The following is a 25,119-nucleotide window of genomic DNA, read 5'->3' as shown; positions in this document are numbered from 1 at the left end:
ATTTTAGTTTAAAATGTATCCAGTTGGTGGGATTTCCATCACACAAAAGCTAAAACAAATTGCCATCTATGTCTGCAGCAATGACGAATATTTCTTCAAATGTTTCAGGACTCTGAGCTTTTTTCACTAAAGCTTAACTACTCTCAGTAAATCAAGGGTAAGACACTTCCCTCTGTACTTGCACAGTATGGAGCACTAAAATGATAATTTTCATCACAAATCATGTCTGTTTTTAAGTACGGGCTATAAATTAAGTATTTAGCAGCTTTACATCTTAGCTGCAAAGTTCAATCCAACTCTCTCCTCCTGTTCAGACACAACTATACATCACTGTCACAAAAGTGCTGTGGGACTATACAGACCACCATGCTCTTGGGGTTTATTAGCAGCCATGCAAGCAGTCATAAGAACTATTCAGTCAAGCCGCCTCCAGACAAAGAACTACCAGGGTCCTGGGACTCGGCTACTGAGCCCAAGTAGATCCATTTTCTGTGCTCTGCGGTCGGGGCTATGGGAACAGGCTGGGCCATGAAAGCCCTCTCTGTAGCAGGAGCCGAGGTCCAGTTCAGTCAGTCGATCACCTTTCACTCTCTCCTTCCCTTTCTCTTCCCTCTTACTCGCACTTTTTCCTCGGACTCACTCACTCAGTCCTGATGCTGCTGCCCTGGATTTAATACCCGCCTGGGTTTACATTTCAACACCGTCTTTTCCTGGGAAACATCCAGTGGTGGGCAGGGAGCCACGCAGATAAAGACTGGCCTCCGATTAGCCTTGCTGGGTCTGCTCCGGTTGCCTGTGTGCCCCTGTGCCCCCGCGACCACCTCGCCGAAGGGGATAGGAGGGAAATGTTACACACCTCCATTTACAAGAGTCTTTGTTTGAAAGGATTATGTGTAATGGGTTGGATCTGGATTCTGTGTCCTTCCTCTAGTCTTCTACTCTCTTTTGGCCCAAATAGTGCTTCAGACATAAAAGGGCCCTTCTTATTTGCTTCAAAATCCTTTTCCATTCCCCAATAGGAATTCAAGATGGTTGCTATGAACCTCTCAACCCCATAGTGAATAGTCGTGAAAAGCTAAATGTTTCAGCACATGCACTGATGTAGTTTTATAACTCTGACTGCAGCTTTCATGATGCTGAGGTAAATTATGAGGACATATGTAGCCATCAAAATGGTGAGATGGCTGGATGAGTCTCCTTTCAAAATGCGGGGATGTTTTACCTTAGTTTGAGCATTTCTCCAGACAAGGAATAGATTTTATTATGACAACAGAAATAAAGAAAAGGAGCTCAGATGATTATCAGAAATGCAGGTGCACAAAGCGAAGCTGGACTGAAAACTGTATTATGGGAAATTGCCAAAAACATGGGACTTGAATTAAGTCAATCTGCATTTTCTGTTCTAACATTGAATTGTCTGGGTAAGTATTATTCCCAAAGCAGACATTTTTACAGTCTGGAGGCTTGAACAATGAGTTAAGGCTGGGAAAGACAGCCAGAGAGATTAATATGACCCTGATAACTATCCGGCACATAGGGCCTTGGCCTATAATTAGAGCAGCATTCACTTCAAAGGGAGCCATAAAAGCAAATGTTGTCAGTTCAACAACAGTTAATTGGTCAGTAGATTTAATAACAAGGAACTGATCTGTTGGTGGTTGTAATTTCAGAGGCTGGGTACAGCCCTGGTTGAAGCTGTCAGAAGGGACAATCCGATGGAGGAGGGAGGAGGTGACCCTGAGGGAGAGATTTACAGTACACTCCCAAATGTCACCTGATATTACTACTCCCTCTCTCCGTCTCTCTGCTCTCAGCTCCTCTTCTGTTGTCCTGTCCAGACATGCCACGGTGACTGCTCCACGAGGAGAAAAGGAAGTGATGGGAAGGTGGAGGGAAGAGGAGGAAGTAGCTGTTTATTTGCCTGTCAACTATAGCTTCTGCTAAAATGACATAATGTGATTAACTACCATTTGATGGCTACAAGCTTAAGGAATAACCAAAAGACACCTCAGAATGTAGTCAAACAAGGCCGGCACGCTAATTACAGCTGGTATTAAAATGCATCTGTATCAGGACATATTATGCAGATAATAAAAACTCATGTTAATAAATAAATGTAATTGGATCTGCCTGATCACATCTGAACGTAGTCTGGCTCACATTGTTTCTTCTGTAGGTGTAAATGCAATCCATACAACGTGCTGGCATCTATCAACACCGGAACATTGATACAGATAGTTTTTAGCTAAAATAAAATAAAGATTGTAAAAAGGAGGCTGAAAGAGATAGAATCAGCATTTCCCACCCCACTGGTGTGGGCATTTGTGTGAAATGAGTGATGTACAGTAAGAAAGAACTGTGTATGTGAGGGTGTGTGCTGCATTTATCTGTGCAGCTGTTGTTAACAGGACATAATTCATCCAGCCACAGAGTAGCCTACAATATGGTGCTGCAACACACTGGGACCCACTGACATAACATTTTTTAAAACAAAGAAAGGTATAATTTCATGTATTACATTTGCTGACTTTACACAAGGGCACACATAACTAAGAATAAGTCAAAGACAGCGTTTCACAAAGTTTATAAAAGTTTCCCCTAACTCAACAACTTACAAAACTCAAGATTCTTTACAGGTAGTCTGGGGATGATTTGCCATGACCTCAAATTTAGAAAAAAAGAGTTCACACTATAGATAATGCTCCCATAAATATTTATTAATATACATGTGAAGTTTCAGGTGCCAGCCCTTCTGCAGCGCTTGAGACATCACATGGTAGTATTTAAATAAATGTTCCTGGGAACATTATCCAGTGCGCAGTGTCTAGTTTATCTTTTTTAACATATACTTCTGTCCAGCACCTGGTATTTCACACATACATCATCCAATAGTTGTTGAGACATTTCACACACACAAAAAAACTCATGGCTGAAAAATAAGATGCTGATTTGAAGTGGTTAAACGCAGTGTGGAATATACCAGTCTGTCTTTTCAGCCCTGCAGAGTCAGCAGTTTTTAGGGCTCAAACCTATAATCATCCATGTCTGTCTTTCCTGCTTTCTGCATTTTGTATGAGCTCAAAAAGCTTAATAATAATGTACAATGTCATTTAGTTAAGATTGTTCTTAAAGCAGATCAAAAATCTGAGCTCAGAAAAGGGTTGGACTCGGATGAATAGTGTACAGTTGCCAGAGAGAGCTGACTCGACAATTCATAATACAGCAGCCTACAACAGCAGAGCTGGCTGTGTTTCTGGGTTCCCAAAGCTCTTGTAAACAAAGATAAAAAAAAAAAAACCTTGGGAGGTGCGTTAAACTGGCAAATATGTGCCATTGTGGGAGCTGAAGCACAAAAACTGGCCAAACCACAACACCAGCAGCAGCAGCAGCAGCAGCTGTGACCGCCTGAAAAAACAACAACCTGACTCAAGGACACACAGCTGCTTCTGTCTGACAACCAACTCAGGTTAGTGCTAATTTTCCCCTCAGGTGATCTTCAATGCAACCTTTACTGGTGAGGTCAAAGGACTGTAATTAACATCAAGAAAACAGGTAAATCTTACCTGACATATAAATAAACAGTTGCCTCAAATTATTGCTATTGATTGGTGATCCTTCCCCTGTGATATCAACCCAACAATAATGTGTCTTATTTTCTGTTGTGACTGCTGTGAATGGAAAATCCCATCATTCTCTCATCCATGCCTGCTGACTGTTTATGCTCAATGGTTGGTCATTGCAATTTTTTCTTCACATACTTTGAATGGAAATATCAATAAACAGACAAAATAATATCAATGTGCCTGTAGCTGATAAGGTGAAATCTCTTCTGCAAAATAATAAATGATAATACTGAACTTTTCTCCCCTTTCTTGGTTTTGTTGTTTTTGAATTGTGTATGCGTATTGTGTATAAAACAGAAGAAATTAACCTCAGAGATGTCTTAATATATACAGTATATATAACAATATTGTCTGTTTCCATATATTGTTTTCATTTACTTATTCATCTATGTATTTTATTTAAGTTCTTCTCCTGAAATCCTCACAATATTTTTAACAATTTGAAAAAAGAAAAACCTTGTCAAGTGAGTAAATTAAGGGTGGACTCTCTTCCATCAACACAAGCTGTATGTTTTTTCAAATATGTTTTTTTTTGCCTGATATGAGAGCATCCAGGTTGTCCAGCATGTCAAAACAAATTCAACAGCATTATGTTACAGTAATTACACAAACTATTTATAACTGCTGCTACTGGAAGCTTATGGTCTGACACTTTAATTCCTAAACTGAAGTAAACCTAGAAATGAACTCTGGAGAATCCTAAAGCTTTTAAACTGTGTTACAAAACAGTTAAATCTGCAGGTGTCCTGTATGAGGTGGGACGACCGCTGCCTGAAGGCTGTGGGGTCAAAAGGTTGGCTGAGAGCCCAAAAAACAGCTGCCTGAGGTCTAAAAGTGCCAAACATTTGTGCCAAGGCATTTTACTTTTGCTTCTTCATTATTGCATTATATTGTGAAGGTTTAAACCTGATGCTCTAGTCATGTGATATTCGAGTTGTTCTGACAAAGCTCTTGGTTTTGTATCAATGTAATCATATGACCTGTCAGCAGACATCTTGGATGGATACTAAAGTAAAGTGTGTCTGAGTTTGTCTCGTGTCTGTAGAACAGCTTGCAGCCAAAATGTTGCACGGTTGAAATAGTAATTTGGATGTGTGTGCTTTAGTAAACTTTTTGCAAAAAAAAAAAAAAAAAAAAAGAGATAAAAAAAGAAAAAAAAAAAAGATTGGACATGGTAAATTACCTTCCACCATCAGCATGGGCTCCTTGGCTCCTCCATGTGCCAGCATCTCCCGACGGTAACGCTCACCCATGTCCCTGACAAAGAGACAAACACAGAAGAGAAGGAGATAAGGTTACAGACACCTGTATTCCTCCCTGTCAGCTCCACCACTGCTGCTGCCACTTGGAGCCCAGGGCCAAGTCTCCTAAGCTGCCTGTTCACAACAGACAGGTGACAGGAAACAGAGATCTGACAACTGCAGGTGGAACTAAAACAATCTCAGGCGAAAAGTGTAGACAGGAAGACAGAGAGACGGCAAAGGAAAAGAAAAGGAAAGAATGGAGATGCAGAGGGAAAAGGCTGCAGGGCTCGACTCGATGGAGATACGGTAGGAGCTTCGTTTTTCAAAACAAAGCCTTTGTGCTTTGTCCAGGGGCAAACGCTCGTGATAAGGGAGGCTCTGGTGAAGTCAATGCTGGTGGGTGTCTGTGAATTACAGCAGACACCTGTCAGGCCGGCGTGAGTTTCATATTAATGTCATGTTCAATGTCAGACGGCAGAGACTTAAACAGTATCCAGGGAAGGCGGCCTGTCAGGAGGCATCTGTCTCAGCGCTCTAAATGCAAAACAGGTTTACGCTGTGGCTTTACATTATTATATAATGTTCTCACCATGAACACAGGGTTACAAGTGACTTAAAACAGTGTTAAGACTGTGGGTTAATCAAAATATATCTTATACCTCTGTGGAAACTGAAATACAGGAACTGAATGAAAAATAAGCCTCAGTGAATCTAATGTGGTTTCTACCATTGTTTCGCTTTGAAATGCAATGATTAAACTAGTCATCTTCATCACCTTGATGCCAATCAAATGCATTGAAAGGACAAATTATCCACTTCCATACTGATCAATCTAAAAATCATCATCAGCGCCTGCATCTGAAAAGTTACATTTTCTCACTGAACTCAGAAAGAAAACATGAATTGATGCCTTCAGACTTTACACAAAGGTAAAGTAGATACATACTGATAATGTGAAACTTTCTACATATGTTACAGATTAAGTTCTTTGCTTAATTTGTGTCATAAACTAGGATCAGTTTTGGTGCTATTTGGAAAACCTTCCCACCTCGATGGCCATTACAAATGAGTGTTGTTTGACATGAAGATGCATTTATAGCTGTGGAGTGCACTCTGCATTAAAGGGGAGAGTATTATTAAAGAGGTTAACTTGCAATTCTCCATGATAAGCAACAAATGGCAATATAAGCATTGCTCAGTTGATGCATTATGCATTCTCCCCTTGAAAATCTTCAATATTCCCAAAATAATAATGGACTTTACATTAGATGATACTACGACTCATAATATAAGCCTGAATATCTCAATGTCAATATTGCAACAAAACGGTGGGATATATTGCCCAGCCCTAATGCAGAATTACTGTCAGTGGATTTTAATGTTGAACTTGTGCCTTGCCCATTTGAGACAGGCCTTTCACAGTAAAGGTCTTTAAAAAATATTAATAAAACATAAAACTTTCTTCACGCCATTGTGTTGCAGGTGGAAATTATATTGTAACGCTAAGAAGTGAGTTATGAGAAATTAAACTGACTCAGCTAAAATCTCAGATAATGAAAGTCAACAATAGTTCCCGCCTGCACAAAAGTGCAATAGCAAATGTTCAGTTTGAGTTTGTTTTATGTAAAAAGTTAAAGATATTTACTTTTTCATTAGAGGGAAATTGAGCATTTTCACCTGCATGTTCAGTGTGGTAGTTTGTTACTGAATTTTTAACCTTCAGCAGCCGTCTCACCTGTTTAAAGGATCCTGAACGAAGCACTGTTTCCACACCATGGAGGCAACAGCACGGGACATGAGGTAGGAGTAGTACTTGGCCCCATAGCCAATCAGGTGACTAAATCTCAGCTGCCATGCCTGTAGAAGAAATGAAAAAAAAAAATCACCAGACTGGACATGACAAAACAAACAGAAAAGACAGCAGGAATCTGGCTCTAAAATTAAGATATTACACAAACAGAGTATTAGTTTTGACAAAGTGAAATATGTTATATATTTGTTAGATACTGTGTGTGTGGTGAGAGATCAGTGTGGCAGAGGGCGGACATCACAGGCTTAAATGTTTCTCCTCGTAAAACCTGTTGAGACTAAATGTGAGGCTATAACTAAAACTTTAACCTCAACTTGCAATTGCAAGTGCAAAACCAAACTGAAATTTGTAGAGTGAACCCTATGTCAGTTTTAGTTTTGACACTGCTAATAAGATGAGGTGGATATCCATGAAAAAAGCTTTTAAGCGGCATCTTTGCTGATATCATTATATTAGTGGAATAAATGCTACTTTCCTCCTTCAAACCGTTATAACAAAATTTTAAATCACAACCTGCAAGATCCTTCTTTAAAGCACAAAATATGGAAATTCCTAAATGGTAGAAAGCCCCCTTCTCCTGTCCTCTGTTCTGCCTGCAGTTGCCTGAGGGGGCCCCTCTCCATATCTATAAAGACAAGCTCTTTTATGATCTTTGCAAACGGGGACTCTGGGGGAATTCAGCTGGCAAACACTCAAACATTCAGCCGTTTAGAAAAGACAGCAGCTGCCACAGTTAACAAAACCATAACAGACTGCAGACGCCTCCCTCCACCTCAACATAAAAAAATAATAATAACTTTAAACACTTTAATGATTTATACTCCAACTGAAACTGAAATAACTGTCTGAATCAAAGGATGGTGATAACCTTTGCACTGTTTGTACACAAATTAGCTATGTGCTTCAGTACCAGTGCCAGAGAAAATCCTGGTTTATTGTCCTTGGTGATTATAGTTACTTTAATCTCTGCCCCTAATCCTTTTAATGATTAGAATACCTACAGCAGTATCAGTATCAGCAGATTTTTTGGCCACTTGGCAGCACCTTCTAAATTTGTTATGGAAAACTTGTTAGCAGTTTCTTATTGCTTAGAAATGTAGTACATATAAACAAGACTCCTGCTAATGTTACGTCATCTTTATTTATTCTTCTGGGGGAAATATCTCGCTCCTTAACTGCTGAATAATCCGCAATGTTCACCAGCTAGTTGCTCGCTTAGTCTGTCTGCAGTTTGTTGCGGGGAACGTAATATACAGTCAGTTTTTAGACAAAACAGTTGCCTACTGCTGCTAAAAAAATGACGCTGATATGACCTATGAATGGTCAGTAACGATACAGTTGCAGGCCATAAAAACAAAATTATGACTTAAAAGATGCTAAAAAGCTCTACAGATCAGAGTCGGGTGATAATTCTCTGTGGGTTTGCCAAAACAAGCAATTTCTTTCACTTGGACATGTGATCTATTGTTTATATAAACATATTGACTAAATGAGCTTTAATATTGTAAGTCTCACTGAGATTGAGATCTCATTCTTTATTGGCATGTTGTCATTGATGTATTATCTACTGCAATTTTACATTAGTATGAGCCATTTCTATCTATAGAGGGTCCTTTTGTTTCTACAGTAGCCCAGAGCAGACAAACCAAACTCAGGCTTGAGATATGTTTAGGTGTTCTGCACACAGCCACCACAGGTTCTTTTATACACTTGGTGACACAAGGTGTGTTTGCAATCTGAAAGTTTACTGCTAGATTTCATTAAATCCTACACACTTTAACGAAATCCTGTACAAAACGCTGGAAAAGCTCTGCAGAGCTGAGTCTAGTGTCTTTGTCGGTTTGACCCTAAAAGCACCCCCTTTCACTATACAAATGGTCTTGGAATCCATTTTTTATATAAAAATATTGACTATAGCAACTTAAATCTGGTAAGACTCATTGAGATTGAGAACGTATTTTAAAGGAAGAGCTGAGTACATATTTTATACAGCATTTCTATACTTTAAGAAATAATATCAGTGATATAGAAATTGATTAAGTCTATTTCTTCAGTTTTGGATTACATTGACAAGTGACATATCTGAAATACTAATTGTTTCCTCTGCAGTGACATTTTACTATAAAATACTGAGTTCAGAGTTAGAAGGTATAGCAAGGAATTCAAAATGGATCCTGTATCCTGTATCCTGCATTCTGGAAGATGCCTGCAAAAAAGTATATTACAGACACCTTCGTGATAAATAAATACCTTAAAAATGATCTTACTGGATGATTAAGTGTAATAAACTCTGAAACAGCTGTCTGAGAGCTTAAAATGGAGGTTGCTTATCTTCGCGGTGAAGGGAGGGGGCTCTGTGGTGTAACAGCGTTAAAAATGCTTAAGCTCCGATGTGTCTACTTGACGGGACTCTTCTGGGCTGCAGTCACTTTAATAAGAGCAAATAGCGCTCCAGAGAGGAGGTCTGGCTCAGAAAGGCACGGGCAAGCTGAAGTTGACCGAGTTTGCTTTGTCAGCTGAACGTAGCAGTGATACAGAGCCTTGGGTCATGTAGGTTAGAAGTCTGTTATAGTAGTTTGGATTTATTTCATATTCATATGAAAGGAAGATTACAACACACTTGCAAAGGATTAATTTGATGTATAAAAACAAAATGAATTGATATACTGAAAACAAGTCAAGAGAAACAGCTGTTTTGTGCTTTTTTTGTTGTTTAATTCAAGTTTTAAACTACTGGAAAGCCAGCGTTTCATTTGGAGAAGTTTTGGTTCCACTGTATTTCTTATGTGGTTGATGGCCGCTGATATTCTGAAAACAAATAAGCAGCTACTGAAGAGCTGTTTGTTCTGAGCCTTTGACAAGATGGTTTAAGACACTCGTCACAACGTGCCACAAAAAATGATTTTCAAACTTTCAAGCTCCTCTTTGTCTCCAATCCCTCTGCCTCACATCAAATGATTAATGTTGACTTCAGTGAGAGAGTGCAAGTGGGTGAGAGAGATATCCTTTTGATCCTCACATACAAAGGAGACAAAGTCGGCGCAGGCTTTTTGCTCTCTTCCTCTTGTAAGTAGATAAGAAAACATTTTTTTGTTCTTTCTAAACTCAAGTCATGGCTCTAAGATGCAACTTTTACAATAGAATGTGGATGGATGTCTGCGTTTAAAAAACTGCTTATTAAAAAGAGGAGCAACCAGTTGGCCCCAAAACATTCAGGCCAAGAATCGCAGATTAAAGAATGTCAACACAGCGAGCAGAGCATCTTGCTTTCTGCCATTTATTTCCAAATATTATCTTCGGCTCAAGGGTGAGCATGTGGTCTGTGTTACTCACAGCTGATCCTCTCTCTCAGCGCTCAGCGGGAAATGATAGCCCTGCTCTATAAACTATACACATGTCAGCATCACCCTAATGTTTATAATCTGTGGCTCTCCCTAACCTATTAGCCACTCAAATGTTCACTTTACTGTGGAAACTTTTCCTGAGCTGTGTTTCCATGAGGACGGCTGAAAAGGGAGACTCAAACAGAGGGTGAATATAAAAAAAGAAAACAAGTTTAAGTCTGTCGTTGACGGATCTAAACAAATCTGTTTTCACTTGCTCTGATCCAGTGATGATCCAATTCAAGAAACTTAAGTGCTGCAATCATCCTCAGATTTTACAGAGTTCAAATGAGGAAAACGATCTGTGGTTAGCTGTGCACACGGAGGCGAAAGTGTCTGTTAGAGCTTTTAGTGTACTTTGAAACGTTGAGGGGGAACGACTGCGACAGTGAGAAACTATATAACATAAACCACACTCTCTGGAGAGGGAGCTACAAAGCGGGGCAGAAGAGTGGGAGGACTTGAGCGAGGAGAAACGCTGGCCGGGACACTGACATTTTCGGAGAATATACAGCAGTTCTGTAATCTCTATTCCTGATGGCACCCCACATAATTATAGCCCAGAGTAAATGCTCTATGAAGGCCATTGCCGGCTAAATTATGACTGTGTTTTTGATTCCCTTCTCCCTCTTGGCCTCATCCCCTCGCCCACAGCTGCAAAATTCAGGGAAATAGAGAGCTTTTTTCATTAAAGAACCAGGAGGAAGAGTTTCAAATATTTCCCCGAGGGAGAGCTCATTCAAGTATACCTCTGCTTTGTTATTTTAGCAGGGCTTCAAAAAAAGGCTTTAATCCCTTAAACACTGCTGTGCCTGGCTAAAAGATATAAAACCAGAGAAGAAGAAGAGGAAGGAATGAGAGGAGAAGGACTCCTCAGTCAAGTTTGTGATCAAGTGAGCAGTGACAACAGAACTTTCCCCAAATTATCATCAATCTCAAAGACTGTAATTGATGTAAGGGAACAGCATTCAAGACAAAAGCACCTCCAACGAAAATGAATCAAAGTCAGTGTGTTAAACAGCACAAAGACAGCCGAGGGTGTACCGTATTGGGCGTATAAGGCAGGCCGTAGAATTTCTGCTGCATTTCCTTAATGATGTCTGTGGTGGAGCGGTTCTGAGGTTTGCTGTGGTAGATCTGGTCCAAGACAGCATAGAAAATCTGTCCAGGAAAACATAAAAAAAACACATGCACGTACAAACTTCATGTTAAAAGAAAATAAATACAATCTAGATATATCCATAGAAATAGACAATAATAGAAATTTCTATACTTACCACCAATAATAATCTTAGAGCACTTAGATTACTCTGTAAGATGTTTTTAACGGGCGTCTACACTGATTTTAGTTTTACTTTAGGACTGTGACATCCTTGTTAATTTAAAATGCTAAAAGACAAAAGCACAAATCCAGCAGCAATCCACAAAGGTACTTTCATTTATCAATTTAACCTGCAATATGTGACAAACTCAGTATTATGAGAACCAGTCAAAATTCAAAAACGCTTGTGACCTCTTTAACCAATATATACACATAGTTCCATATGCTTCCATCCAGTGTGGTTTGGCATGTATGTGAACTGCTGATTAAATTTAACCATCATCGTATGAAATACACTTTAACTACTAGTATTAGTTTTTAAATTAATAATTTCCTAAATCTCAATGCAGAGGTACAGGGACAAACGGGACAAAAGTGTGCTGTGTTTTACTCTGAAGCTGAATAACTGGGTTAAGAGCCACTGATAAAAAAAAACTTTTGCCTCAATAGAGTGAAATCCCACAGGCTGGCAACTTTGGGCATTTCCACTGGTGTAACTGGGAAAATGGGCATACTCGTCATCATACAAACAGGGATTGTAAGATTGTGATTTTAATTGCAACTTGGGCCATATCTACTGCCTTCCCTTTCACTCACAGCTCGGCTTGTTCACTGAAACAGATCCACTCTCTATTCCTGTCTGTTGCACAGTAGTCTTCAGTGCTGATAGGTTTTTAATTATGATATGTAACCAATCAGATAGTGCTGTGAGCAGGACACTGGGCACTGACTTCCGTAGACTGCATAAAGATTTTATTTATTTATGAACAGACCTTTGTGTACAGTCTATGGTGACTTCAAACAGGGAGAGGCAGCTACATCAGAGCCACAGTAGCACAGATTTATACTGATTTAAAGCTAACCCCACCCCCCCCCCCCCCCACCCCCCGCACATCTTCAAAAAAAAAATCAAATCCGTCTGTAATATGATCCGAGACACAAGTTTTGTGATCTGTTGTACCCCTAGCCACATTTCCAAACCCTCATCTTTAAAGCAGTGGAGGCTTTTTTACTTGAAGAACGTACAGTACTTTATAGAACTAAAAAAACATATGGGGTGATGTGTGAGGTTGGTACCTGCAGTTGGGTGTCTGCAGCTCCGCACACCTTCTTTGACTCACACAGGCGAGCCACCATACTCTCAGGCAGCGGCTGAGACAATGACACAGACAGAAAAAACATTTCTTTTAACTTTTGAATTATTCCCGCTATAAATAATAAATGAACTGAGAAGGTTGGCATGATAACAGATGATGTGTCACAATTTTAACTTACAACATCACAGTGCCAATATCATTGTAATGACGATATATTGGAAAATATCTCCTGATAACCACTGAATGTTTGTTGTGCGAAGTCTTCATGTTGTTCTTTAAGGGCCATCCACACCAAGAATAATAACTAGAGCAATAACTATAATGATAATGACGTGAGCATCTGCACTAATGAACGATAATGTGTAAACAGTGATGCCAAGCATCACCAGTGCATCCCAGCTGTGACCTGCCGTAGGTTGTACTGAGAGACCAAAGGAAGACCAGCGGGATATGGGATCATGAAATGATCTATGGGGGGGTTGGAGAATCCAAGTATGTATTCCCAAGAGTTGTCATCTTTGGCAGGACACATTTTATTCATACCTTCGTATGTGTCAATTATCAAGGACATCAAGGAAGGAGAGCCTATACGTTTGATCCCAAAGACTGTTTGACAGTATGGTTTAGGTAAAATTATGGTTTTTATCTGTAATTTGCAGCCTAATATTACAATATATAAATGTTCAATAAGTTGTGGGCTATAGCTTGTAAATCCAGGTAGCTATTGATTGGCTGTCAGTGTCTCTGATTCATCATATCAATCTGAAAGCGATCCCAACTATACTGTTCGCCACCATCTTTAACGGTACAGACTCCGTCATCCACTCGAGTTAGAATCATTTTTAAAAAGATATATTTACAGTTATTGTTGCAGTTATCATTCTTGGTGCGGACGGCCCTTTAGTCTGAGGGTTTGGATGTACCTGTCCAGTTTCGTAATGGCGTGCAAACTGGCTGATGACTCTATAGTCAGTGGCAAAGTACTCCATGAGGATGGAGGGGACTTCAGCAAAGTCAGTCGAACATCTGGTTCCTAGAGGAGAGATGTCAGAGCTTAAATATGACTTCCAATCATGAGAACAGTCCATTCAATGATAAAAATTTAAATCATTTGCAGTGCCATAAGAAAATCTGGTCTTTATATCCCAATTGGCCATTGACCTCACACAATGCATGAATGTCCTTCAGACTGCAAATCATATACATTCTGTTTAAATAATAATATCAAGTACAACATCTGATAGGACAAGTTAAAAATATGGTATTAAGTTACTGTTAATGCAACTGTTGTGAGTGTTAGCACGTCTAAACAGGTGTAAACACAGTGTCCAAGAGAGAAACAGCCTCAAGTTGAGTTACTGGATACTCTTATTAGTGTAAAATAAATACTTTTGGGGATCTAAAATTACTGGAGAAGGTATCCATCAAATTTATCTGACAAGTGAGACAGAGTCGAATGACATCTCTGGTAGGTAAAGATCATCTGAAGTTCTCCTTGGGGCTTACACTTAATCGGATTTACCCTTCATTTGCAATTCGCCACACTGAAATGAATAACCTACAGCTCTGTATCCAACAACATAATTTTACCTTGTGACATTTGGGAACTGCATAGCCATTATTCTAAAGTACAGAGCACATAAAATGTCTCTCATACTCTGCTGGTGCTACTGAATGATCCATGTGTACAATCCTGGTTCCATTATCTCTTGTTTTTGGTTTGTTTGTCATTTCTATATAAATCTGCTCTCATCTCACCTGTCACATGCTGGTAGCGCGTGCGTCCCAGCATGGAGTGCATGGCGTGTCCCATTTCGTGGAAGAGGTTCTCCATCATGCCCGGGGTGAGCAGGGTGGGGGCGCTCTTGGTGGGGTGGGGCAGACTCAGCATCAGCACCACAACCGGAAGCTGGTACTGACCCGTTTCCTGGCACCAGCGGCCGCCACGGATGGTGAAGTGACAGTCCTGTGAGGAGGAGGAGGAGGAAGAAGAGGTACGACCAGAGGTGGGCAGGGAAGGTGAGATTGAAAATTATAATGTAGATGAAGATGCACATTTTTTCAGTGATTTAATTAGTGACTGGTACCTTTTTCTCTGGTGTCTAATAATCATTATTTGACTGAAATGTCACACTGCATGGCTAATTACACATTACACCAATGAATCACACTGCAGGTGTTACCAACTAACAGGTGGTGAGGGGAAACAAAATTCAAAAGTTTTTTTTTTGTTTGTTTGTTTTAAATCAACAGATTGAACCTTAAATAACAAGTACAAACCAACCAAATGTTTTCTCTGTGGTAACAGGTAATGTTTCAGAGACAGTTATGTACATTATTAATTTTATTATTTTGTTAGGGATTTTTTAAAGCTGCTGGTGTGGATTCCTTGAATATTAATCATTTTAGAAAGTTTATTAAGCATCACTTCATTTTGTAAGTGCACAATGCAAAAAGAAACGATGACCTTAAAAAAACATACAGAAATAGCAGAGTGTTGTCAGTAGAGTGCAGATTCCTGCGAGTCAACAGATGGTGAAGCACCTACTGCAATGCCACCATAACTGCAAGACTGTCTGACCAGCATTAACATGAGCCCCACATACATTGTCCCTATAGCTGAAGCAAGACTTCAGACTGAAGCAGCTGTTGATCACTTGTGGCCCCTAGTGGCCGGTTAAGAAGAGTGACAAGTCAACTCTGTGACAGCTGTATGTCAGTGGCGTGTCACCACCAGCCAGTCAAGTTACAGTTTACATCCATGTCTGTCCAGATTCATATAATGTTTGGAGACTTTTAAGGAATTTACCATGGAGCTTACCACTATATTGACCTGTAACTGTGAAGGAATGTTATAAAAGATAAGTGTAGTTTTTTGTAAAATGGAAGTTCTCACTATGAGTGATTCCAGGGAATAATTTCCAGTGAGAAACATGCCATTTTTACAGTAAAGAGAAACAACAGAGAGCTGAACATTATGATATCACAGTAAATCTGACCTTTGATCTTTGGAATATCAAATGTCATCACCTCACCATTTTATCCTATTATATATTTTTGTGATTTATATAATTTTGTTAGAATTAGCATATAATTTTAGTTTAGTGAGGTCACCATGACCTTTGTCTTCAACCACCAAAATTTAATTAGTTCATTTTTGAGTCCAGGTGAACATTTGTGTCACGCTGGAAGAAACACTCACTCACGCACTGTGAAAGCGATTACATGATCCCCTCCTGGCCTACGCCTGGTGGGATTAAAGATGGAGAAGGTTTAGTGAAGCTGAAGACTAAAAGAAACTGAAAGAACAGGGGCAATATTCAATATTTTTTTCTGCTGTTCCATATAATAATGTAAATATATTCATTCTAATTTTGTTAAGTTATAATCTTTTTAGGTTGTCAGGCCTGTTGATTTAACAGTTGTGATGACATATGTTGTGTGTTTGTGTTTATCAGGATGTAATGGTCTGATTTTGTATTTTGGTTTGTTTTCATGTGATTCTGCTGCTGTGTCTGTTTGTATTTATTGTTTTGTTTGTCCACTGATGAGTTTTGTTTTTGACATAGTTTTGTCATTAAATAAATGAAAAAATGAATAAGCATGCATGTTTAGATTTCTTTTCACAATTTATTTTAATTATTTCAGTACCAATATTATGTATTATTATTTTCGCTGATATTTTTTAATTATCTAATAGGTTTTTATTCTGTTATGCCGATAAAAAATATTTGATTTGAAAACTGAATTGAGAAAAGAGATGATCAACAAAACGACATAACTTAAAAATAGAGAGACCTGTTCGCAGAGAAGAAACCGACATGAACCTGTAAAAACGTTGTAGATGAGTTTGTGTATACAGACCTGATGAGGTTTATCGGTCCGGTGGAAAAAGTCACAGTAGATATATCCCAGTAATCCCTCTGTCTCATGTACCACAGCCTGTGCGCGCGCACACACACACACACACGCACACACACACACACACACACACACACACACACACACACACACACACACACACACACACACACACATTAAAAAGACACATACAAACTTAAAAGATACATACTTTTGCTACCACATGATGAAAAACTCTTTAGTTTAACATAGCACATAAAACAGACTTTAATCAGCAGCAAAACTTACATCAGCACAAAAAAACAAACACAATCTCGGACGTTTTGCAACCATTTGTGAGATTTACCAGTTTGCGGACATCCTCGCTCCAGACCTCTCCAGCGCTGGGCTGTTCAGACATCAGGGACACACCGTACAGCTGAGAGAAGAGGTGATTCAAACCCTCCATGCAGGCGCCAAGTGACAAATATGGACTGTACAGACTAGGCTCTATGTTGTACCTGCCATGAGCAAAACATAAAGCAGAGCAAAGAAATGAAGGAGGCAGCCATTTTGAATAACTGCAGATAATGATGAGGAATGTGCTTTGTCCCTTGGGGGCAAGTTGTATCATGTCCACCCTAATTAAAATTATTATTAAAAGGCTTATAAGAGACAAGTTTTACCCCCTGGAAGGGGATTGAGGAGAGGGTAAAATGGTTTAAAACTCAATGAATAGATAATTTACAATACATATATATTCATTCATTTAAAGCTACTACAAGGAACCTTCACATTTTGTTGAGTTTAGAGCCCCTTGTGGACATCAAAAATAATATATGAATAATAATATCTGAATAAAACAAATAAAAATAAATATCCAATCCATCCTTTTTTAATATAGTGGTTAAGTCAAAGATAAATAAAAGAATATGCAAATGGTTACACTGCAAATGATTTGAAAAGCATTGGCATGCATTGACAAAGCATGCATCAATGGTGAGTGCTTCATTTGTCCTGTTGTGTCTTTAATTTAACTATGTAATTAATCATGTGTCCCACACAGACTCAAATTTTCCAGATGACCCCCCCCCCCCCAAGTTGTAGTTAATTTTCTACAGGTTTAAGAACAAAACATCCCTTCTTTTAGCAGACCTGTATGTTGTGTTGTTTTGCACGCTACTGAGCAGTCTGGCTAACCCCCCCCCCCAACCACCATTACACATGGCAGGTCAAAACCACAGCACTGCCAAGGCTCAGGGCAAGGGCAGGGCTGTTCCCGTCCTGAGGCCACCCAGGCTTAAAATGGATGCATTCATTCTGCTATAAGGCACTTTAGATAAAGACCACCAAACCAAGCCCTTGTTTAGCTTGAACACCACATCTAGTGTTTTATCAGTGATGAATAACAGACTGCTCTGTTTAACACACACACATACACACGCACACAAACACACACAGTACCCCATTTCAATATGATTTGAACAATCTCCAGTTCAAACAGTTACTGATGGAAAAGCAGAGATAAACAGAAAAAGATTGAGTGAGTGATTGAGAGAAAAAGCATGACGGAGTGACTAGTGTGTTTGTGAGAGAGATGATAGCTTTGAGATCTGTGTGTGTGTGCATGTATGTGTGTGTGTGTAAACTTGTGCAGCAGAAAACAGAAGCAGCTCTGGGGAAACCACTTTTTAATGCAATCAGACTGCATCCTAAATTTCTTTAAGGATCTCTGCCAACTAGCAGAGCCCAAAGCCGCAATCAGGGGAAGACTAGAAATTTGTGGCATCATGAGAAAGATGAGGACAAGCTAACAGATCCACTCCTCCTCAGAGGCTCTGGGAACAGTCACCAACACATGGCAATGTACACACATAATTTGGCGGTCGTGTGAATCCAAAGGACACGAGGGTTCTATAACGTCTGCCATAAAGATTTACTTGAAACTTCTCTGGAACATTTGGCCCGTCATGTCTTAGTGCTGGGAAGGAAAAGTGCTGTTCATTAAGAACAGATATCTGTGAAAACTTGGAGACACTCAATAATAAGAGTTAAACTAAGGATACGGTGGCTTGAATTTTGCATATGGACTTGCTGAAGGTCAAAGATGATCACTGGTTCAGTTTGAAACAAGAAACCAGTTTCAGTATCAAACAGCAATCAAACGTGGTTATCACAAACAGTCATACTGATAATTAGGAATTTTATTGTGGTTTATCGATACGCCAATGATAATTTCATCTCTACCAAAAAAATCGCACATCATCATGTTTGCTTTTTCAGTGAAAATGAAAATTGTGATGCAAAAATTATGCATTGACCCTAATCATATCAAATTATCTGTCATTGTAATGATTTTTTTGTACTATATCATGCAACAATTTTCATTTACTAATTATACTATAACTGTAATCTACATTGAACAAGATTCTTCAAATTGGGAAAAAAAAAATCATATGGAGCAAGAACACCATCACAAGAGCGCAGCAAACCATTATCAGAGAATTAGAAGAGAAAAAATGTACAATCACTACGTTTATGAGAAATAATTTTATGACAGTAATGTAACCTTGTGTTGAATGTTCAGGGAGCTGCAGATTGCAATAGAACTCAATGGCAGTGCTGAATGGGGCACCGCAAGAAATGCTGGGTGTAAACAAAACTGGAATTCAGGGCTAAACACAAAACACTACTGCTACAAACACTAAAAAAAGAATACAACAGGCTGTAGCAAGAGACGTCGATTATACCAGACCGTATTGTCCTGAATAAGAAAGGAGTTAGAGGGAGCACTTAGACAACTCCCATGCTTCTCCATTAACACCTTTTGTAACACCTGACACCTGAGGATGAGCTGGGACACAACAACTTACACCTTGGTGGAATATGACATTACGATCATCTAAAACCGCCACAAAGATACTGATCAACATGACTTTATCAAATGACAGTCGGCTGAAAAAATATGTTTCATAAGATACCAACTACTCACCTTTCAGCACGCAAGACACCACTGAGGAACGGATGATCCCAGGGCATGAGCTCCTGTAAAAAACACACCGGGAGTATTTTATTTACATGTGATAGCAAACACTTTAAACTAAAAGAGAATTTTTTTTAAAAAAATGAATACTGTTTGAGGGAAATGTCTAATATTTGTGCATATCACGATACACTGTAATGTTGTGTAGTCGAGAAACAAATCCTTGCATGTAAAAAAATAATCACTCACAGAATTACGAGGGTTGAGTTTTTTCTTCATGTCGCTCATCATTTTAAAGTCTTTGGCTGTTCTGTGAGAAAAGAAGAAAAACACGAAAACAATGTTATGAACAAGTTGATTGGAGGCATTCATTCCAGTCTTTACCCACCTATCACCAGTCAGGGTCAGAGCCTATCCCAGCATGCATTTGGCTGAAAGCAGGGAAACACCCTGGACTTGCTGCCAGTCTAACAGGCTAACATTCATACAACCCAGATTCCAAAAAGCTGGGACTCTGTGTAAGACGTAAATAAAACAGATTGTGATCATTTTTTGACACACACAATTGAAAACTGTACAGAAAATATATTTACCTCATCAACTTTATTGATTTTTGTTCTCTTATTCTGAAAGTGACTAGCAAAGTTGTGGAATCATCAATCAACACCTGTTTGTAAACAGGTTAAATCTCAACATGTGATATGATCATGATTGAGGGTAATAATGGGACATCCTTGAAAGGCTCAGTGGTTCACAAGCAAGGATGGGGTGAGGTTCACTACTTTGTGAAACACATAATTGTATAAAAGATATTCCTACAGGGGCACCGGACAGTTCAGAGTCAAATGACTGCATTTTAAACAGTGTCCCAACTTTTTTTGGAATTAGGGTTGTACCCATATTTTAGAGTATCGGGTCCACCTGACTTGCATATTTTTGGACTATTTGAGGAAGCAATCACACAACTTATAGATGCATGAAAACAGGAAGAAGGTAAGAACAACACAGAAAGCCTGTGTCCTTCTGAGTGTGAATCACATGACAAGAACTAATCAAATCACTATCGCCTATCAGAGGGAAGAAACCTGAGTCACAAATTTCAGAAAATTAGGACTCCTGGTGCATCATGCCGTCTTAAATGGCCCATCAACTTAAGTTTAACTATAAAGGGAAGCATTGATTCAATCTTTAATGACGGAACAATCTTAAGAGATGATATCAAACAAATACCGGCTGATAACAACCACCAGGACCGTCAAACAGAATGTTGGAACTTTACATTTTTCTGTATCTTTGACAAAAGCTTTTAAGAGTAGGCTGTACCTGTCTGCCAGCTTGTCTGTTAACAACTGAAGAAAGCTCATCACAGTCTCTGTAAAGGACAATAAATATTAAGTTGCAGCATGTAAAATTATCTGAGACTTGTTGCCAAGGGTGCAGATAAAGCAGCTTAGAAAAATCATTTCTGAAGCTTGTATAAAACCAATAAAATGAGAATTATCTGGTTACAAGTTCTTGTGAAGAAAATTCTGAAATATTAATTAAATTAATCTTTTCACACTCTCTCCATCAAACAATCATACAGTCACGGCACTGACTAATGATAACCATGTGGATTCTGTAGGAAAGACACATATTAACCTGGTGTTTTGGCCATCGTTCCCTTTAGGGCTCTGTGTCCGTAGGAATCATAGCCCACCAGTTTAGCCAGTTTGTATCTGCATTTCAGCAGCTCTTCCAGACACTCCATCAAATCTGCGTTTGGATAGAGGTAAATCCTGTAGGCTATTTCTCGCACCTACAGGACAGACAGAATATGACATTTAAAAAGCAGCATTTCAACAAAGCTGCAGAGTAAAAATACAATCTACTACTCAGAGAGATCTTTGGACGATCAGATGTAGACAGTAATTATAACTTTACCCTTACATGCATGGTCAGATTGTTATGTTTTGACACATTATTGTAAAGTGTCCTTTTATATGTGACTTAGACTTAGGCCTGGCCAGTAAAAAATAAGGATATGTATCAGCAATAGACACATCATCAATAACAAACAGCAAAATTGTTTAATAAAATGTTCAATGGTGTCACTTAAATGAGCAAAAATTTAGCTGGCATGTTGATCTGTGGCACCACTGACATGAGTGTAGGCTAGGGGTGGGAATCTCTTGGCACCTCATGATTTGATTCAACTCTGTATCAACCATATCATATCATCATCATCACCATATCAGGTGAAGGTAACAGAAATATTAAAGTCATACAAATAAAAGTTGGTAATTTTGATAGAGAGTGCATTAAGACAGATTTTATAGCTACTGTTTACTACTTTTTAGAAAATGCTGACAGGAGGCTGGAGCCAAAAACAAAAACACATTTCAAAGAGAATCTATTTATTAATCAGGACAGAACAGGCTACTGCCATGTCAAACCAGCCCTTACAGCCAGGCCTGTTAACTGTTACATGGCAAAGGCGCCACCTGCTGAGCAAAAGGCAGAAATGTTCCAGTGACTCAGAGCAAATAAACAACGTACCAAGTCATCAGGGGAATCTGCATGTAATCCCCCAACTTGGATGAAGCTTCCTTCACTTGCAAAGTGCAAGTGCAGGTGCTCAGGAATCGCAGACCTCGCAATTCTGTTGGGCAGGTGAGAGCCGACCAGAAACTCATTGTTTAGATCCAACAGCTTCACATGAAGTGCAACTGCCTCTTTCCTCTGCAGAGAAAACAGCATCATGTTCAGAAAATACCTTACACTTGAGAGGGCAGAGGCATATTAAAATGTCTTTTGTTGATGTTGTCTTAATGTTTTATTGATAACTTGTGTGTTCAAATTCATGTTTCACAGGTCACTGTCATGCTACCACAACATCTCACCAGCTTGTCATCCAGATGAATTCCACTAATTTCAAAGTCGAACATGAACAACTCTGCCACTCGTCTGGAAAGGAACAAATACATCAGTAACTCACCAACATAAGAGAAGATATTACCATTAGTTACTGATGTTATTATGGACAGAGATCATGGACCAACATATCCACAGCTTCAGATGCCTACCACAGAGTTAAAAAAGGGCTGCACTACTAACTGAGAATTAATCTTTATTATGATGCTAGCTTCCCATAATCAAATTAACATAATTAACTCTGCAGCATATCAAATCAAGTGCTTCGAAAACTAACAGCCAGACGCCCTGCAGCAGCAGCCTGTGCAAAACTCCTTGGATGTTATAGCCACAGTCCAGAGTAGAAGATAGAGAGGACACACAAAAAAAATCTAATGTCTGGAGCAGAAGGTGACGAGCTAGTGCCTCAAAATGGATTATCATCTGCTGTTTGAAAATACTTCAAAATTCAAAATTGTCATTTTGGCCATAACTGTGCAGCCCTAAGTCATATATTACATAAGATGACAGTAAAATTACCTCGTATCCGGGTCCAGCTGAGCCACAATGTCTGGGTTGTCCAGCAGTTTTTTAAGGCTTTGGCATAGCTCAACATTAGTGTTCAGCCTGAAACATATAAACAGCAAACCTGAACATCTATCAAGTGCAACTCAAGGTCTGTGTTAACTGGAGCATGCAGAAACATGACCACCACTGCGATGGCATAATATTACATTTTTGCTGATATCTGACATGCCAATATTTTCTAACTGATTTTGGCCGATTATTGATGCAAATATATATGCATATTTTTTTCCACCTAATTTCAGAGAACATCATGTCTCTCCGGAAGTGGAATTAACATATTATTGTGCTTACTATTATTGTGATGGCTCACTGGATGATGCAGACATAAACATATTCATTGGGCAAAACAAAAAAGATACTACTGACATGTTTTGTAGTGGTGCCTGTTTTTCTTTGTTGTTCACAAATCTGTCATTTTGATTGTGATGACGTCTCTTAAGATGGCCAATTAAAGTTGTAGTGATGAAGGATGAACAATCATTGCAAATATTAACTTTGCTATCCATTTTGGACACTTCAGAAGACCTCCACACTGCAGTCATGCAGCATGTTTTCTTTTTGATCACAAATTACGTGTTTATAAATGTCAGATCAATATATATTTCCTCTTACTTCTCCACAACTGTGCCAATCTCTATACAGGTCTTCTCTGCAGCCTCACGAAACTCTGGATCTGGATGTGCTACTTTTACAAAGTCAGCCTGTTAGAAGAAGACAAAACACAGTTTCCTTACAACTCTGGAGAGATCACATGAAATGCACAAAGTGATGCATGCTGATGGTAGCAGCACAGGTTCAGAATCAATAAGTGTTAAATAAGATCCATTTGGTTCTGTTTTTCCTGCAAAAATACCTTATTTAACAAACACTGAAAACAAACTAAATATCAGAGAGCATTTTTGTGTTAAGCATCTCAGTTTGGTATAATATCGTGACCTTTGCTACGGTTATTAGAAGGGCTGTAAAAAACTTGTTAGTAATCAACAGAAATCATTAGATGCTCTGCATAATACTGTTGTTTACAGAGAAAAAAACTGTCTATTGTAAACTACATCCCCTCCACTCTGAATCTGAGTTCATGTCTTTGCAATAGAACATCTTTGGTGAACACACACAACACTAAAATACCTATATGCCGGGACATTTCATTCATTTTTGAACATACGTGACTGATGATTTATCACAGGGCTTTGTTAAATGCTCAACAGCCTGTTCTTCATAGCACCGGTCTGTCACTCATACAGAAATAACAGACCTTAGAATGTCGTAACTGACCAATCAGAATCGAGTATTTACCAAAGCCATGTAATAATCCTGCATAGGAACTTAGTTAATACTCAAGTTTTAGTATATTTTGGGGGTTGTACTCACCAGATCAGCCACTTTACACAAACCATCTGAGAGCTGGTCAAAAGACTCGACTGTCTCCACTCCTGGAGGACAAGAACAAGCTTTGTCCAACAGGCGCTCCGTGTTCTTCAGAGCTGCCTTTGTGGCCACCTGGAAACCTGCAGGACAGTTCAGCTCTGGTACCCCAAACAAACCCTGTAACCAGAGGTCACACACACGAACACAGAGACTGAGAATGTCATAACTGTTTTGTTTTTTCCCCCCACAAACTGGTGCAATTTATATCCACATTATTTCATTAATGCAGTAGTGTTGTAACTTGAGAGACACACGGAGGACAAATACTAACCCCGTTTTTCTCGAACAGGTTCAGTCTCCTGTGAGCTTTGGCATTGAAAGCAGCTCCAACGGGAGACCATGTTGTCACGTTTCTCCCAACATGCGTCCATAAACTTCTGTGCTTCACAAAGTAAAGCAGCCTTTTACACGCAGACATTGTGTCCTGAATCTGCTGTTGTGTCCTGTTGCTGTCTACTGAAGCTGATAGTATTGACAGTGGCTGACAGAGGACATGCTAAAGTTTAGCTTCCACGTGAGGCTGCTGGCAAAAGAATAACTCATGCAAGTAACATTAATATACTGTAAACCTTTCTCTTTGGAGAAAGTAAACGCTAATTGTCGTTGATTTAGTCATGTGCGAAATAGCGTACCTTTCAATCCAGCTCTCACATGTTAGCTCACTGGCTATCAAAGCCAATCTAAGCGTGTAGAAGGAGGTATTTTCGTGAAAAATAAGAACCTACATAAATACCTATTTAAAAAGTAATTTTCATACCAAATAAAATATTATGGTCACTGTGTATGTCACTCGAAGCAGAGCTGATTTTTTATAATGCTGCTATAGAACAGTAATTAAATACTGTACGCATCAAGTCTGTCGAAAGTGCGATAAATTACCGACAACCACTGCCTGATGTAGCGACGGAAG

At 39.1% G+C, this 25,119-nt stretch overlaps 1 protein-coding gene across 2 annotated transcripts in view; it reads right to left on the bottom strand.

Moving 5' to 3' along the window:
* The window catches only part of LOC146328264 (mitochondrial intermediate peptidase-like), a 32,865-nt gene extending 7,789 nt beyond the window's left edge, over nt 1–25,076 (bottom strand). The window contains exons 1-19 of one of the 2 annotated variants that reach the window (XM_084717166.1): nt 24,481–25,076; nt 24,153–24,326; nt 23,394–23,482; nt 22,734–22,820; nt 22,184–22,247; nt 21,840–22,022; nt 20,943–21,099; nt 20,625–20,673; nt 19,551–19,611; nt 19,311–19,363; nt 16,686–16,839; nt 16,343–16,420; nt 14,237–14,444; nt 13,402–13,511; nt 12,459–12,533; nt 11,105–11,221; nt 6,603–6,724; nt 4,807–4,880; nt 1,249–1,852 (exon numbers count right to left, since the gene is read on the bottom strand). In XM_084717166.1, the coding sequence (XP_084573292.1) occupies nt 1,302–1,852; nt 4,807–4,880; nt 6,603–6,724; nt 11,105–11,221; nt 12,459–12,533; nt 13,402–13,511; nt 14,237–14,444; nt 16,343–16,420; nt 16,686–16,839; nt 19,311–19,363; nt 19,551–19,611; nt 20,625–20,673; nt 20,943–21,099; nt 21,840–22,022; nt 22,184–22,247; nt 22,734–22,820; nt 23,394–23,482; nt 24,153–24,326; nt 24,481–24,627 (2,553 nt within the window). In that variant the 5' untranslated portion in view covers nt 24,628–25,076 and the 3' untranslated portion in view covers nt 1,249–1,301. Of the gene's footprint in view, nt 1–1,248; nt 1,853–4,806; nt 4,881–6,602; nt 6,725–11,104; nt 11,222–12,458; nt 12,534–13,401; nt 13,512–14,236; nt 14,445–16,342; nt 16,421–16,685; nt 16,840–19,310; nt 19,364–19,550; nt 19,612–20,624; nt 20,674–20,942; nt 21,100–21,839; nt 22,023–22,183; nt 22,248–22,733; nt 22,821–23,393; nt 23,483–24,152; nt 24,327–24,480 lie in introns of those variants that run through there. The other variant, XM_084717167.1, reaches the window with a different exon arrangement.
* Nucleotides 25,077–25,119: the final 43 nt, after the last annotated feature.

The sequence above is a fragment of the Lutjanus erythropterus genome, chromosome 4 (genome assembly GCF_056507025.1).
Source record: "Lutjanus erythropterus isolate fLutEry1 chromosome 4, fLutEry1.hap2, whole genome shotgun sequence".
In the NCBI taxonomy this organism is placed as follows: domain Eukaryota; kingdom Metazoa; phylum Chordata; class Actinopteri; order Lutjaniformes; family Lutjanidae; genus Lutjanus; species Lutjanus erythropterus.
This window is presented reverse-complemented; position numbering and strand designations above follow the sequence as displayed.